The following is an 18,922-nucleotide window of genomic DNA, read 5'->3' as shown; positions in this document are numbered from 1 at the left end:
CAGATCATGAAAGTGACAGTCCGAATGTGTTTTCTAATCATGCAACCTTGAAAACGTTAACACGGGGGTGTTCCGAACGACAGTCACGGCCCATACGGCTGATTCCGTCAAAATTATCGTCTATCTCTCGCTTCCGTGGGATAAACATTTGAACGGATAAGGCGTTGCACAGTACGTGGGAAGCACTGCCACACAAACACAAAGTTTATCTCCCTCCTATCACAGGTGAAACAAGGGACAGTCATGTTCACTCATGCATGACTTTCCGAGCATCAGACCGTATCATTTCATGATTTGACTGCCGGCTCATTGGGAAGACACCTCATCGCCAAAACCATCAATCAACAGAGATCAAGCCTCTCATCTCATCCGCCTACTTCTCATTTAGCAATAATCACTCCACATATGAAACCTTATCTTGTTTAATTGGCTTCCTCATCATGTGTTCTGTCCATCATGTTGTTACAGTATTATCATTCTGTTGTTATTATTTAACCTACTCATGTTAATCTCTCTCATGTATGGAATTGTTCCTGTTAATCCTCCACCTATCATATATACTTGGGACCATGACCCGTGAAGATCTGGGGAAGACAAGATAGGTCTTCAGCAAACCATGCTTGCTGTAAGAGGCGAATAACGGGTGGTCATGCTCGCTGACTTGGTTGATGCATGTCATCGTATCCCGACCTAGAATTGCACAAGTCTCTAAGGCAATAAATAATAGTTTAAATCATAATTTCTAGATTATGTAAATAACAAGAACAAATTGTCCCTATAAGAGAAACCCGTGAAGATCCGGGGTAGAATAGGTCTTCAACAACCCATGCTTGCCGTAAAAGGCGACCATGCTTGTCGTGAGAGGCGACTAACAGAATATGCTCATTATATCAACCACTGAAATGTCTGGTCCAGACTCGATTATTTACAGACCGCCGTCATATAGCTGGAATATTGCTGCGTGCGCCGTTAAACAAACCAACCCTATAAGAGACGGGAGTCTTGTACTGTCCACATATCTAGACTTGCCCATAGGAGATATTACAACACATCCATGGACGTTTCCTTCAGCAAGACTGGGGGCAACCTTTCAACTGGCCGTGCACTTGGGCAGCATGCGACAGTTTCTATATATAGAACATACTGAGCGCGGATTACACAACCGCCTGAGCAATTGCTCGGGCCCGCCACGCTAGGTACATTCACATACAATCTCACGCTGTGGGAGCGTGCTCAGCTTTATTCATAGAATGAAACGCCCACTCAATGGTGACGTCACAGAATGGCTGTAAACACGCCCCACACAAATGTCGGTTAATGGGGGAAAAACTGACGATTGCAATGGTGATATGGGTCGGGGTTGAAGGCCTCGCTTGAGAAGTTCCCATAGCAGGAAAAGGTACGGGCCTATGCCGTATCTCGTTCTTGTGCACCGTCGCCTCGTTACCTTGGGTAAACGAGTACATCTGCGACTCGCACAATACCAGAGATGTCGGCTTTCTCGAGCCGGCGGAGGCTTACAATTGTATACACAGCATTCCTCCATGAACGGCCATCGCAAAACTCCAGTGACGACTGAGGATGCAGTAATTAGCACTATAATATTGAACCTATCTCCTTGCGTAAACCAAGGTCCAAGTTGCGCTTGCAACAGACGGCCGACTAATGTAATTACACGTGATAAGTGAGTCATACTCCGTCCCACGGTGTAGATAAAAGTGTTAATACTACCAGACATCGCGGTTGTCCATTACTGAATATAAACATAATTGTTGCAACACCTGTTGGAAAGCTCTTGCCAGCATAACCGCATATTGACTAAAAAAGTGAAAACTTGTCATAAGATTTTAATAAATAGTTTATTTTGACATGTGTACAAAACAGATCAGTGTAAATAAATTAGATGAGGCATGTACAATGGGGGAGGTGAAATACCATGGAGGACTTGTTGCTACAACAACTGCATCCAGAACAGATACCTGTGCCTACTCAGAACCACACACTGTGACAGAGCAAGTATGGAGATGTGTACAGAATTTCTCAATCATCAGTGGTGATGGCTGACAAACTGGATGACCATTATTGTTAGCTTAATACTTATCAGTAGGGAGTTTCTGTACTGGACTTTAGCCCTTGCAGTGGAGTAACCTGACATGGATCTGATTGGTGACCTGAATGTCACAGCCAGAACACACTGAACTCTATCTGACCTGACCTCTCTCTCTCTCCTCTCTCTCTCTTCCTCTCTCTCTCTCTCTCTGAACTGGTAAATGATGTGGTTGAAATAGCAAAACACGGAAAACTTGAAGCCTGCTGCCATTACATATGTTCGCTTGACATTGGACACATATGCAACATCCTTATGAAAGTACCAAGAACTATGTCCAATATTGCACCCAGTGTGGCTGACTGCCCGACTGCGTTGTGTGTGGTTTTGTGTCTTAACCAACAAACAGCTGATCACTTGCAACATTGCCACCAAAAAGACAACAACCATTACATTGAACAAACAAAATGCAAGTTAACAAAGTTTCAGAAAAGACATTAACAGTTTATAAGAGTAGGTATCATAACGTAATAAACTGTTCCCTTCTAGTTGTTGAGCTAAGACTATATCTCCAACATTCAGATGGGTAGAGGCAAACAGACTTGTATCAGGCTAGGTGTCAAACCCACTTGAGTCTGACTTCATTGATAGGCATTTAGAAGTTGGAGTACTAAGTAAGGATAAGAATTTATGGATGAACAACTTCTTTATTACAATTAAGAGACATTTTGGTGTAGGTTCAAACGGTTGATAACGGTGTTAGAACCTACACCGAAACCTTGCTCTTAATTGTAATAAAGAAGTTGTTCTTCCATAAATTCTTATCCTCACTTGAGTCGGGATTCACATATTTGGAATAAACTGAATTGTTGAAGAACTCCTTTTTTGAAAGTTTTAAAAAGTAAAAATACTTAACATCCCCAGCAGATTTTATTAAATTTCAAATCTTACTTGAACATGTAAGGGGAGTTATTTGCAATTATATTTCAAAATACAGCCATGACAATCTTAGAATTGAATTTTCTTTTGAAAGTTAAGTGCAAGCCTCTGCCCTTTATGATGAGAACTACAGCCATTTTTTCTACAAAGCCTGCGACTTTAATTAACATTCATATATGATGTATATGCAGTGCACAGGGCTGGGGAAACAACAGCAGAAGTATATTCATGTACCCTGTGATTAACCCATGTCATGCTGACTAACCCATGTCGTCCTGGAAAATGTCAGGGTTAAGAATAAGAACATTTAATAATAAATCGACCTGTGTTCCAGCCTCACACGCTTGCAGTGCTTGTATGTCACAGAGACAGGCAAGACAAGCACAAGGACATTGAAAGACTTGAGGGTTGAAGGAGCACAAACTTTGTTCATAGTTCACGGCCTGTGTGTAGCCCTCACACACCATCAGTGTCCGAGGGGCTGGACAAAGCCGGGCTGCTTGGGATACAGTCTGATGACTTAGACGACTCTGTCTGCCAGCTGGGAACTTTCTTGTTGGCGGCATGGCGCCGTAGGTGTTTGGCAAGGTGGTCACTTCTCATGAACTTCCTGTCACATTGTCCACAGCTGAAGCGTTTCTCTCCGGTGTGAGTGCGTTTGTGTCGAGACAACTCGTCTGATCTTGCAAATTTCCGACCACAGTTCTCCCAGTCACAACTGTACGGCTTCTCACCTGAAAGTACAGAGGGACATGTCAGCAGGGGAAATAAAACACCTGCAAGAACAGAAAGACATGTCAGCAGGGGAAATAAAACACATGCAAGGTCAGACATGTAAGCAGGGGAAATAAAACATATGCAAGGTCAGAGGACATGTCAGGAGGGGAAATAAAACACCCGCAGGGTCAGACAGGACATGTCAGGAGGGGAAATAAAACACCTGCAGGGTCACAGGACATGCCAGGAGGGGAAATAAAACACCTGCAGGGTCAGAGGACATGTCAGGAGGGGAAATAAAACACCTGCAGGGTCAGAGCACATGTCAGGAGGGGAAATAAAACACCTGCGAGGTCAGAGGACATGTCAGGAGGGGAAATAAAACACCTGCAAGGTCAGAGGACATGTCAGGAGGGGAAATAAAACACATGCAAGGTCAGAGGACATGTCAGGAGGGGAAATAAAACACCTGCAGGGTCAGAGGACATGTCAGCAGGGGAAATAAAAAACCTGCAGGGTCAGCAGGGGAAATAAAACACCTGCAGGGTCAGACAGGACATGCCAGGAGGGGAAATAAAACACCTGCAGGGTCAGAGGACATGTCAGCAGGGGAAATAAAACACCTGCAGGGTCAGAGGACATGTCAGCAGGGGAAATAAAACACATGCAGGGTCAGACAGGACATGTCATGTCACCAGTTACCATGAGCAACAACTCACTTAGCAGACATTTTTCACTAGGGTTGTACACTATCAACTTTTTATCAACAGTTAATTCCAAGTTATCCTTTTCCCACTGAGAAGATTCCCTAAGCTTGTACCACACAACTCGTCCAGAACTGAGAGAATACCTTAACAGCTGCCCTTCATTCAGCTGATGGCTGTACAACTCGGGCACATACCTGTGTGTGTTCTGATGTGTGCCTTGAGATGAGAGCTCTTGAAATAGGTCTTAGCACAGCTACGGAAGGTACATTCGTGAGTTCGCCGTCTCTTGCCATCACCAAGACCTGCTTCCTCAAACCGGCTTCCAGACTGCATCACCACAGGATGAGGCGCAATTGGACAAAAACTGTCCACTTTAGTCGTCTGTTCCTTTCTGGGCCCTGCACTTTGCTGGTTCAACACAAACACCTGTACAATGGAAGGCATGGTAGGCACAAGCTTGCCGTCAACACTCGTCAGAACAATCGGCACCCTCGCCCCTCCCGACGGGGGGGACGAACAGACAGCAGGGGTACAAGCTGTGCAGATTGCAGGGGGACAAGTTGAGCAGATTGCAGGGGGACAGTTCGGCTTGCAGCTTTGGGATATCAAGGGAATCCTGTCACACAGCACGGGACTTGTTTCGGCCATCGCTGGGAGGACACATGGCAAACAATGAGGACTTGCAGCAACTGTGGTCATTGGTCTATGACTAGCTTCTGGAGGGGAGGAGGTCGATGGTGTCACATGGGTTGGCTTTCTTGGTGGGTAAGCACATGTAGTAGAGTCACTAGGTGGGTTTGTTCTTTTCTGAGACAGGTTCATGGGCTGATCTGTGCAATGCACAGCAGATGGGTTGCTGTGGAGAGATCTTGGTGGAACGATGACCGACACATGTCGGCTTAGGGAGGCAGCAGCTGGTTGCACTTCCTGTGATGATACAGATTCCAGCCTCATCGAACTGTCACCAAGCAATAACTGAAATAACAACATGAAAACATATAATAATGGTTCAGTGATCAGTATACATTTAAGGTTGGAACAGTTAGCAGTTTCATTTGAAAAATTGTCATGAAAAGAAAATCTGCATCTCCCCTCTAGAACTTAAAATAGCAATTTTTCTGTTACATTGTGGGTATCAAAAGTTCATAGCCCATGCATTATACCATTCTGCTTCCTTTATAACCACCAATGTTCATGTACCCCCCCCCCCCCCCCCTTGTGTTTATGTTAAAAAAAAATCTGCTAAAAAAAGTCCTCTAGTATCTCAAAAGTAAGTGACTATCTAAATAACACATGTCCAACATGTTCAGTTCTCAATAATTCAATTGTTCATATACACACAGAAGTAAATTTACCCTGGCTAATTTTGATTCCTTCCTGTAGCTGAGAATCTTAATTTCCTGGTCATCGTGACATGGCGACCTTGACCCTTCTGAATGTGGGTGGGGTCATGACCCCAAGATAAGGGTCATCATCAGACTCCCTCTTCCTCTTGCCTCCCATTGCAAGGAGTGTTTCCACAGCATCTCTCTCCAGGGGGTCCTGGCATGATGTCTGACTAGGGCTTCGCAGTACCATGTCTTTATCCTGAAAAATAACACATTCAATATATTCAGGAAACGAATATGAATCTTTATGAAATTCATAATTAACATTCACTTTCATTGATGGTTCTCATGATTAAGGTGAATGGGATAGCACGAAGACGGTCGCACAGCTTCGTCTGAGTAATTTCGTAACATACTGGACTATAATTGTGAAAAGTCAAGGGCTTTTTCTTAAATATTCATTATTACACAACAATTTATTAACATTATCGTATGTGTGACACATTCCCACATCTTTACCTTCATTGGTGAAACGAGTGCCAGACACATCTCAACGCGAAAATGAACATGCACCTGTTTATGCCTTCCCGATCTACCATATCGTCAAAGTGAGATGCGCTCGTTAAGCTTTTATAGCCCAAATGTCATATTACTGACGCAAGTCCCGTTCAAAGTTCGACAACTGGGGATACTACTTGAGCGAGCACGTGTTCAGTGTGTGTAAAACCTTCCAAATATGGTGCGCAAGGTCACGCTCATAACAAAGAGGCGTTTACTTCCGGTTTCCGTGTGCTTTCAAAATAATCAACATAAACATATGGAAATTTGTGATAAAGAATTCTAAATAACACGGATAAGGGTAACAGTCTATTATGTTACAGTATGGGCCAGAATGTTAAGAGATAGTATGAAAAAAAGTATCCTAGACAGCCAAGTCGCGTCGAGTCGATGCTACGGCTGAGTGGCCACACCTATCAACAAGTCACGACCATCTCACGCGCTGAGTGCATGCACATGTACGCTCGGTGCAGAGACGCTGACATCAGGAGAGATGGTAATTGTAGCCACGCCGACACAGAACCTTACATACAACCAATACAAACCAAAAATGCTGTCTCAGAACTCAAACTGAATGTGTTTCGGATCCAAACAGTATAAAGCTGTCTTTGTTTACAAACAAAGCTTATAGGGCCTACAGTTTTGACTCAGCAACAGCCGACAACTGATTTGTAACTCACAAGTGGATCATATTAAAAATTGTTCCTTCGATTAGGTTTACTACCAAATGTGTTTTCTTTCAATACATTTTAATAGAACAAATGATCAAGCCAGCTCCCAAGATTTCGGACAGCTCACTGCCGAAGTCGCTTATCGATGTCGTCAGGAAATAAGGGCAACACTGGAGTTTTTTATGAAGAAATACACTGACTAATATAATACTTACTGTGACATACGCCGGTGGGGTGACTGGTGGTGATGGTGGGTATGAACATATATCCTCTCGCATTTTCGTTTATTTCTATCTGGCTCCGATCAAAGGCCAATTTGCATCTTCTATGACTGTACGAACTACGCTCACATTCAAGGCGAGGGCGGGGAACAATAAACCAATCAAAAATGGGGGCACGGTTCGGCCAGCCAATCAGCATTCATCTATCATGTGATCAGCTAGTGACTTTGCTGTCCATGTGCACGTGGCCTTGTGATGGCAATGGCATGTCACACAGTTCTCGTCGCCAATGTTTACATCAGAACTCGCACGCAGCTGGTCAACAAGACTGGTACCACGCGTGTTAATGTGCTTCTAAACTATGTATAGACGTGTCTGAGAAAGAAATTAACTGAATGTGTCAACCCTTATGCTCATAATATTTATGAATTTAATTTTTTTTTTAAACATTCGACAAGTCAGATAAACTTCCATTAATAGTCGTGCTTTTATGAAAATCGGATGTCAAGGTAATTCTGTTATCATTCGGTGGTAAACAGAAAGTGAAATTGACATGACAGTATTGGGTAACTGACATTGACGTGAATTACAGATCTCCTCGCGATGCCCGGCTGTTCACAGCACGCGGAGCACGTGATTTCAGGGCGCCGTGATACTCGATCGCGGCTTGAATAAATTAACTGACATAATCTGTCTGGACTGTGTAATTGCTTCAAAGGTCACATCAAACACGTTACGACGTCAGCGCTATTTAATTTGTTCAATGTACTGTCTATATTTGACACTATACATAATCAATGGGCGTGGACTGCACATGTGACAAACAAAGTCATGTCAATTTCAATTTACCTTTTTATATAGATCAACTGAATGTAAGAATGCCTCTGTCACATAGCTGTTAGTGGAGGCGCTCTACATTTGAACTGGAATTATATAAAATCGGTAAATGAGAATTACAGACCAATGTATTCGCGCACTAAAAAAAATGCTGTGTGATAGTCTCTGTGGGGTGTCGCCATGTGTGGAGGGGGTGCGGGACAAAAACAAAACTGTCAAATGGATATTTTGGTATCTTTGACCAAGTGCTATAGTGTAAGTACGAACCAATTGGCAAGGTAGCTTCTGCTAAACAATACCCCTCCTCTCCCCCCTACCTACACACACACACACACACACATACATACCATACACTAGACAATTAACAATCAGACAGCGACATTCATTCACTAACTATCGCTCATTTTGAGGAGCTAAATCGTGTCGGATTGTTATAGTTTGTGATAAGACCTTTACGTAAGTTTTCAGCAAGGAAGTGTGCACCCCTTCGCGATTAACTGCACGTACGTCCGCCGCGCACTGGGTCAGTATGCTATCAACAACACGCTCTTCGAAGGCAGGCAAGTACACCATCCCTGACACGTCAACCCATGGGCGGATACAGATTTTTTTAAAGGGGGGGGGGGGGGGGGGGGGGGGGTGCACAATTAAGATCTTTTTATTGTCTTTGGTGGTAATTTATACAGAAATAAAGGTTTTTTTCGAAATAAAAAGGGGGGGGGGGGGGGGGGGGGGGGGGTGCGCACCCCCCCTCTCCCTCTCTGTATCCGCCCATGCAACCTGTTCTCGCTAATACAAATGTGATCAATATTGGATACACTTTCACCTGCCTGCTGGAAAGTGCACAAACAACGTGATCGATCGAAACATGCAGATGCACATATATAGAAATGAAAAGTACATGACGAAATCCAGGTCTGTAGGAGCAGGTGTTCAGTATTTGATAAAAACATAACCCTGAAACACATTGGACTACGTGGGAGTCGTTGAGTTGTCTATTCACAACAAAATACACTCACACACATTATGCACGTTCCACAGAAAAATACACGACTTGTCTATATACTCACCAGGGGCGGTCGGGTAGCCTAGTGGTTTAAGCTTATCACGCCGAAGACCCGGGTTCGATTCCCGACATGGGTACATTGTGTGAAGCCCATTTCTGGTGTCCCTCGCCGTGATATTGCTGGAATATTGCTAAAAGCGGCGTAAAACCATACTCACTCACTCACTATACTCACCAAACGAGCTTGTTCATTCCCTCTGTGACATCAGCTTCTCCCCACCCCCCCCCCCACACACATCCCGACCCCCCCTCCACCCACAGTAGCATGGTCCATCTAAATGTTGGGTTTCTTAACTTTTAACCGTCAGTATATTGCAACAGGATTCAGTGTGCAATGGCGACCGACAATTTAAAAAAACCAAGAACAAACCATTAAGTGGTAGTGATATCTGCAGCTCCGTAAGACGGGTCATCTTCACACTGATTCAGGCCATAGCAACGTCCTCAACGCCCTTATCTTATCATACACAAACATCCACTGTGTCCGTTCTGTGACCATGTAGAAGTTAAGAGCCACATCATGTTGAATGACGCGACTGCGAAGGTCTCCAATATAATTTACATATCTACACAAAATAATGATTGCTTTCAAGATGTTTTTTACACGAAGAGGCCCTGGCTTTAGACATTACTATATTGTGTATTGAAGTATTGCGTATTTCAGGTAGCTCACGCTCGTGCGAAGTAGCTGAATGAAGTTTAACTCCGACCTCACAACACGTTTATATTTTCAATTAAATTAAATTCAGTTTTTTGTTTTAAAGGCCATATGACCCATATTACATACATGTATATCTTACAGTTATATTACATTGCTCATGTATCATGGTATTGGATAACATTTCATTTCCGTTCTTATTTTAAATACAATACATTTTTTTTGACAGTTGAAATATATTCTCAAGTATTTTACAATTAATTATAGACATCAAATAAGCGAGGGCTTGGTTTTTTGTTATAATTTTACAATGAGTACGTGCATCGGTATACAGAGGACAGACAAAACAAACGTGTTTTTCATCATCTAGATATTTACAGTGCGAGCAGAGAGAGTCTTCATCATCGCCATTACGTTGACCTTCACGTACGTTTTGAACACCAGTGGAACAGTATTATATATCCACTTCTATATTTTAACCAGGCCTTTCTGTAATTAAGTACATTATTATTTTGGACATGCGATTCAAACTGAAGTTCTGATTTCTAGGAGGAATAAAATGTAAGTGACCGTTTATATTTTATTCTCTCTCTCTCTCTCTCTCTCTCTCTCTCGCTCTCTCTCTCTCTCTCTCTCTCTCTCTCTCTCTCTCTCTCTCTCTCTCTCTCAATTGCCCCTATGTTGCATGGTGGCAAAAAGTAAACAGACAAAAAAAAAGGCAATTCGATGGTGATGTATTTGATACGGGTGACACGGTTGTGTTTTAGGCCGCAGTGGCGTCTTGATAATTATAGCAAATAGTGTTTCATAATCCGAACTGTGGCTGAGTGTTAATCATATTCTGCACATAGTCAACGTGTATCTGTGGATATTTAACATGCGCCACTTAATTAATGTATTTTCTGTCCGTCCATATGACCAAGGTCAGGCCCACGGCACTTTCAGATGGAAACACTAAACATATATTCCAACATTCTACCTGATCCTGTGTCAGTTTGTATAAAAACTGGAGTTTCTGTTTTCCGAATCCGACATATATACGCTGTACATGCCATGCTTGCTGTGAGAGACACCTATGCTTGTCGTCAGAGGCGACTAACAGGATCGGGTGGTCAGACTCGCTGACTTTAGTTTATGTCATCTAGTCTGTCTTACAGACCCTGATACAAATATATATCAAATACAGCCCATGCAAGTCTATAATGTTTGACAAGTCTAGAATATGAAAATGAAGAGAGTCACTGGGCTCCCTTTTATTATATTTTTATTAAGATAACTGAACAACTGTTTTTTCTGTACGATATGTTCATTTCAGAGACTAGATGTTAGTCTACATGTCATCGTATCCCATTTGCGTTGATCAATGCTCATGATGTTAAGCACTGGATTGTTTGGTCCAGATTCCAGTATTTACTGTCCGTCGTGATAGAGCTGTAACATTGCTGAGTGCAGCGATAAACAACAAAGAATATATAACGCTGGATGGTTCGTTCATCGAACCGCGAATCCTGAAATCTGTTCCTAAAATGGTTTCAAGTTGTGAAGTCAAAATGATAACTACATGTAGGCATTGCCTTCTAATGACACCTGTAACAATATAGAATTTGTACAAATAATATACCTACCGGAAAAAACCCGTCTCGAGTTGTAACTGAATTCTGTCCTGTGTTGGCGTAGCTGATGACGCTCACATCGACGCCCTGCGTCAATACAAATGGGGCACAAAGTGGACACAAATAGAAACAACAAGCGATCATGTCTTTTAACAAGGCTAATGAAATTCTTGACATTGTTTCGGTGTAATCTGAGTCAGCCATGCTCACTGTGGAGATGAGCGGTTGCGTGACGCTGAATAGAACCAGTCTGACTCGTCCTCGTCTTGCGGATAACGATGAGTGAGTGAGTGAGTATGGTTTTACGCCGCCTTTAGCAATATTACAGCTATATCATGGCTCGTGACACTAGAAATGGGCTTCACACTTGCACCCATGTGGGGAATCGAACCATGGATTTCGGCGTGACGTGCGCACGCTTTAACCATAAGGCTACCCCACCGCCCCTGTGCAACGATGAGGGTGAAATGAATCGTTTTCATTTGAACGGGTGTAGCTTGATTTGCCAGAAGCATTATATATCTGCAGTGCCAAATACAAACGTTTATAAGGGACTTTTAGTCCTGCACCATGACCGTGGAATATATAATCTAGAAATGCATACAAAAGCAAGTCTAGCCAGCTCAAGCTAGCTCTATTCCACATAGGGAATTGTTTTTATTTTTAGAGTCAAGAAGGATATTGTGTAATATTAGATTTCAGAGACTAAATGTTAGTCTAAAGGGACTATTAGCGTGCCACAATCTGATTGTTTGCTTGATAACTTAGAACGGTTTCAAATATTCTTATTTTGTTTCACTTGCAAAATGTGTTGAATATTTGTCTCCAATTACCATTTTACCAAAAATGTTGTTCATTCTACTAACAAGGTGGGTCGGTTGCCATGGCAGCGTGAAGCGCCATCCATCGTTTAATTGTTTTCGAAGTGTCTGACACGTGGGAGGGTGTTGTAGAAACTTACCGATAATATTTGTATTACGATATAAATTGAAACCTTCGTCATAAACCGCCAGTTCCACACAAAAGTCTCAGCCAAGAAATACTCAATAACTATGGTGGCTGATTTGGGCCATTCCCATATCACCCTGAGATATCCACGCGATTCGTCGTTACGTCTTGCAATGAGTGGCATGGTCATGCATTCTATGTGAAAACCCCAGTATAATTTACCTGTACCAGGTGTGTATACTGATACGACTCACGAACCCGTGAAGGTCCGGGGTAGACCTATGTGAAAATCCCAGTCTAATTTACCTGTACCAGGTGTGCATACTGATACGACTCACGAACCCTTGAAGGTCCTGGGTAGAATAGGTCTTCAGCAACACATGCTTTCCCGAAAAGGCGACTACGCTTGTCGTAAGAGGCGACTAACGGGATCGGGTGGTCAGGCTCGCTGACTTGGTTGATGCATGTCATCGTATCCCAATTGCGTGGATCGATGCTCATGATATCAATCACTGAATTGTCTGGTCCAGAATCGATTATTTACAGACCGTCGTCATATACCTGGAATATTGTGGATTTGCGGCGTTAAACAACAAACAAACAAACAATACGGGTTCTTACACGGGAAGGCCAAGACCAATGGCGTGGTGGGCCGGAACCATTGAGGATGTGGGAGGTGGGTTGGCACCCTCATCCTGTTCACACTATCGACATCTGGTTCCTTGGTTCCAGACTTGATTTTTTACATAATCAAATTTGTTAAAAATTAAAATATAAATTGAAAATCATGTCGGAATTATTTCACCCATAAAGTGATCTTTACACACGCGTGTTATGTTGCTGAAATATTGCAGTGTGATGCGCAAAATATCATTCACTCACTCAGTCAATCAGTCCCTTTCCTTCAATCCTCTCAGCTTGTTCCCGGGTTGAATGAACGTTGGTTGGGGCTCGCCATTCGGCATTACCCTGGTGTGATCATGTTACGGAAACGGACGAGTGGTTACGAATCCCAGATTGGAAGCGGGAATCCGATTGGCTGAGTGTAGGGATTCCCCTATGTCGTCACAGGTTCACGCACCTGTTGCCCGGAGGCCGGGTTTCAGTTCCGCGTTGTAATCTCCCCATTGAAAAGCCGTCGCGCGAACAAGTATATTATATGTACCACAGCTTATTTTTAGCACCGATTCCCCCTTTACGTAAATAGTACCAGAGAGCTATCTGAAGCGAAGCTTTTCCCAACAAACGCCGAAAACAACTAAATATATACCTACACAAATATCTCATGATTGTTTTTCTCAGATGTTGATAAAAGTAAAGAGAACAATGTTGATAAATACTATATTTGATCAGAGAGCCACTGCGACCCAATCCGCGTATGCCCAAGAACGACATCGTGGCCGACTGTCAACCTGCACGTACACGCGACGTCAGACGTACAGACAAAGGTGAACCCAGTTGCGAATGTCAGGACAAACATGGCAGGAGGTAGGGAGTCGACGAATCCTCGCTATTCATGCTATTCAAGTGTCTCCTACATGTTATAGAATACACCCTGCTTCACGTGTCTCCTACATGTTATAGAATACACCTGCTTCAAGTGTCTCCTACATGTTATAGAATACACACTGCTTCACGTGTCTCCTACATGTTATAGAATAAACCCTGCTACAAGTGTCTCCTACATGTTATAGAATACACCCTGCTACAAGTGTCTCCTACATGTTATAGAGTACACCCTCGTTCACGTGTCTCCTACATGGTATAGAGTACACCCTGCTTCACGTGTCTCCTACATCTTATAGAATACACCCTGCTTCTAGTGTCTCCTACATGGTATAGTGTACACCCTGCTTCAAGTGTCTCCTACATGTTATAGAATACACACTGTTACACGTGTCTCCTACATGTTATAGAATACACCCTGCTACACGTGTCTCCTACATGTTATAGAATACACCCTGCTACACGTGTCTCCTACATGTTATAGAATACACCCTGCTACACGTGTCTCCAACATGGTATAGAGTACACCCTGCTTCACGTGTCTCCTACATGTTATAGAATACACCATGCTACAAGTTTCTCGTTACACGTGTCTCCTACATGGTATAGAGTAAACCCTGCTTCACGTGTCTCCTACATCTTTTAGAATACACACTGTTACACGTGTCTCCTACATGTTATAGAATACATCTAGATACACGTGTCTCCTACATGTTATAGAATACACCCTGCTACAAGTGTCTCCTACATCTTATAGAATACACCCTACTTCACGAGTCTCCTACATGCTATAGAGTACACCCTGCTTCAAGTGTCTCCTACATGTTATAGAATACACCCTGCTACAAGTTTCTCCTACATGTTATAGAATACACCCTACTACAAGTGTCTCCAACATGTTATAAAATACACCCTGCTACACGTGTCTCTTGCATGGTATAGTGTACACACTGCTTCAAGTGTCTCCTACATTTTATAGAATACATCCTGCTTCACGTGTCTCCTACATGTTATAGAGTACACCCTGCTTCATGTGTCTCCTACATGTTATAGAATACACACTGTTACATTTGTCTCCTACATGTTATAGAGTACACCCTGCTTTACGTGTCTCCGACATGGTATAGAGTACACCCTGCTTCAAGTGTCTCCTACATGTTATAGAATATACCCTGCTTCAAGTGTATCCAACATGGTATAGGGTACACCCTGCTTCAGGTGTCTCCTACATGTTATAGAATACACACTGTTAGACGTGTCTCCTACATGTTATAAAATACACCCTGCTACACGTGTCTCTTGCATGATATAGTGTACACACTGCTTAAAGTGCCTCCTACATTTTATAGAATACATCCTGCTTCAAGTGTCTCCTACATGTTATAGAGTACACCCTGCTTCATGTGTCTCCTACATGTTATAGAATACACACTGTTACACGTGTCTCCTACATGTTATAGAATACACCCTGCTTTACGTGTCTCCTACATGTTATAGAATACACACTGCTTCACGTGTCTCCTATATGTTATAGAATACTCCCTGCTTCACGTGTCTCCGACATGGTATAGAATACACCCTGCTTCACGTGTCTCCGACATGGTATAGGGTACACCCTCCTTCAGGTGTCTCCTACATGTTATAGAATACACCTTGTTACACGTGTCTCCTACATGTTATAGAATACACTCTGTTACACGTGTCTCCTACATGTTATAGAATACACCATGCTACAAGTGTCTCCTACATGTTATAGAATACACCTTGTTACACGTGTCTCCTTCATGTTATAGAATACACCCTGCTTCACGTGTCTCCTACATGTTATAGAATACACCCTGCTTCACGCGTCTACTACATGTTATAGAATACACACTGCTACACGTGTCTCCTACATGTTATCGAATACATCCTGGTTCACGCGTCTCCTACATGGTATAGAGTACATCGTGCTTCAGGTGTTTCCTACATGTTATAGAATACACACCGCTTCTTGTGTCTCCTATATCTTACAGAATACATCGCGCTTCACGTGTCTCCTACATATTATAGAATACACCCTGCTTCACGTGTCTCCTACATGTTATAGAATACACACCGCTTCACGTGCCTCCTACATGGTATAGAGTACACCCTGCTTCAAGTGTCTCCTACATGTTATAGAATACACCCTGCTTCACGTGTCTCCTACATGTTATAGAATACACCCTGCTACAAGTGTCCCCAACATGGTATAGAGTACACCCTGCTTTACGTGTTTCCTACATGTTATAGAATACACACTGTTACACGTGTCTCCTACATGCTATAGAATACACACTGTTACACGTGTCTCCTACATGTTACAGAATACACCCTGCTACAAGTGTCTCCTACTTCTTATAGAATACACCCTGCTTCACGTGTCTCCTACATGGTATAGAGTACACCCTGCTTCATGTGTCTCCTACATGTTATAGAATACACCCTGCTACAAGTTTCTCCTACATGTTATAGAATACACCCTACTACAAGTGTCTCCTACATGTTATAGAATACACACTGTTACAAGTGTCTGCTACATGTTATAGAATACACCCTGTTACAAGTGTCTCCTACATATTATAGAATACACCCTGCTTCAAGTGTCTCCTACATGTTATAGAATACACCCTGCTTCGCGTGTCTCCTTCATGGTATAGAGTACACCCTGCTTCACGAGTCTCCTACATGTTTTAGAATACACACTGCTTCACGTGTCTCCTACATATTATAGAGTACACCCTGCTTCAAGTGTCTCCTACATGGAATGGAATACACACTGTTACACGTGTCTCTTGCATGGTATAGAGTACACACTGCTTCAAGTGTCTCCTACATGTTATAGAATACATCCTGCTTCACGTGTCTCCTTCATGTTATAGAGTACACACTGCTTCACGTGTCTCCTGCATGGTATAGAGTACACCCTGCTTCACGTGTCTCCTACATGTTATAGAATACACCCTGCTTCACGCGTCTCCGACATGGTATAGAGTACACCCTGCTTCAAGTGTATGCAACATGGTATAGGGTACACCCTGCTTCAGGTGTCTCCTACATGTTATAGAATACACCCTGCTTCAAGTGTCTCCTACATGTTATAGAATACACCCTGCTTCGCGTGTCTCCTTCATGGTATAGAGTACACCCTGCTTCACGAGTCTCCTACATGTTTTAGAATACACACTGCTTCACGTGTCTCCTACATATTATAGAGTACACCCTGCTTCAAGTGTCTCCTACATGGTATGGAATACACACTGTTACACGTGTCTCCTACATGTTATAGAATACACCCTGCTACAAGTGTCTCCTACATCTTATAGAATACACCCTGCTTCACGAGTCTCCTACATGCTATAGAGTACACCCTGCTTCAAGTGTCTCCTACATGTTATAGAATACACCCTGCTACAAGTGTCTCCTACATGTTATAGAATACACCCTACTACAAGTGTCTCCTACGTGTTATAGAATACACACTGTTATAAGTGTCTGCTACATGTTATAGGATACACCCTGCTTCAAGTGCCCCCTACATGTTATGGAATACACCCTGCTACACGTGTCTCCTTCATGGTATAGAGTACACCCTGCTTCACGAGTCTCCTACATGTTATAAAATACGTACTGCTTCAAGCGTCTCCTACATGGTATAGAGTACACCCTGGTTCAAGTGTCTCCTACATGTTATAGAATACACACTGTTACACGTGTCTCCTACATGTTATAAAATACACCCTGCTAAACGTGTCTCTTGCATGGTATATTGTACACACTGCTTCAAGTGTCTCCTACATTTTATAGAATACATCCTGCTTCACGTGTCTCCTACATGTTATAGAGTACACCCTGCTTCATGTGTCTCCTACATGTTATAGAATACACACTGTTACACGTGTCTCCTACATGTTATAGAGTACACCCTGCTTTACGTGTCTCCAAAACGTGTTATAGAATACACACTGCTTCACGTGTCTCCTATATGTTATAGAATACACCCTGCTTCACGTGTCTCCGACATGGTATAGAGTACACCCTGCTTCAAGTGTATGCAACATGGTATAGGGTACACCCTGCTTCAGGTGTCTCCTACATGTTATAGAATACACCTTGTTACACGTGTCTCCTACATGTTATAGAATACACTCTGTTACACGTGTCTCCTACATGTTATAGAATACACCATGCTACAAGTGTCTCCTACATGTTATAGAATACACCTTGTTAAACGTGTCTCCTACATGTTATAGAATACACCCTGCTTCACGTGTCTCCTACATGTTATAGAATACACCCTGCTTCACGCGTCTACTACATGTTATAGAATACACACTGCTACACGTGTCTCCTACATGTTATAGAATACATCCTGGTTCACGCGTCTCCTACATGGTATAGAGTACATCCTGCTTCAGGTGTTTCCTACATGTTATAGAATACACACCGCTTCATGTGTCTCCTATATCTTACAGAATACATCGCGCTTCACGTGTCTCCTACATATTATAGAATACACCCTGCTTCACGTGTCTCCTACATGTTATAGAATACACACCGCTTCACGTGCCTCCTACATGGTATAGAGTACACCCTGCTTCAAGTGTCTCCTACATGGTATAGAGTACACCCTGCTTCAAGTGTCTCCTACATGTTATAGAATACACACTGTTACACGTGTCTCCTACATGTTATAGAATACACCCTGCTACAAGTGTCCCCAACATGGTATAGAGTACACCCTGCTTCACGTGTCTCCTACATGTTATAGAATACACACTGTTACATGTGTCTCCTACATGCTATAGAATACACACTGTTACACGTGTCTCCTACATGTTACAGAATACACCCTGCTACAAGTGTCTCCTACTTCTTATAGAATACACACTGCTTCACGTGTCTCCTACATGGTATAGAGTACACCCTGCTTCATGTGTCTCCTACATGTTATAGCATACACCCTGCTACAAGTTTCTCCTACATGTTATAGAATACACCCTACTACAAGTGTCTCCTACATGTTATAGAATACACACTGTTACAAGTGTCTGCTACATGTTATAGAATACACCCTGTTACAAG

The 18,922-nt window shown here is 42.8% G+C and overlaps 1 protein-coding gene across 1 annotated transcript; it reads right to left on the bottom strand.

Moving 5' to 3' along the window:
• Positions 1 to 1,840: 1,840 nt before the first annotated feature.
• LOC124114370 (Krueppel-like factor 10) lies at positions 1,841 to 7,496 on the bottom strand. The gene is made up of 4 exons (XM_048399359.1): positions 7,183 to 7,496; positions 5,818 to 5,997; positions 4,605 to 5,385; positions 1,841 to 3,720 (listed from the first exon to the last, which is right to left on the bottom strand). Exons 1-4 carry the CDS (start codon positions 7,243 to 7,245, stop codon positions 3,443 to 3,445), a joined length of 1,302 nt encoding a protein of 433 aa, XP_048255316.1. The 5' UTR covers positions 7,246 to 7,496; the 3' UTR covers positions 1,841 to 3,442.
• Between the last annotated feature and the right edge of the window lie 11,426 nt (positions 7,497 to 18,922).

Source organism: Haliotis rufescens, unplaced genomic scaffold (assembly GCF_023055435.1).
Source record: "Haliotis rufescens isolate VD_foot unplaced genomic scaffold, xgHalRufe1.0.p SCAF_2, whole genome shotgun sequence".
Classification (NCBI taxonomy): Eukaryota; Metazoa; Mollusca; class Gastropoda; order Lepetellida; family Haliotidae; genus Haliotis; species Haliotis rufescens.
The sequence above is the reverse complement of the archived record's forward strand: the minus strand, read 5'-3'. Positions and strand labels throughout refer to the sequence as shown.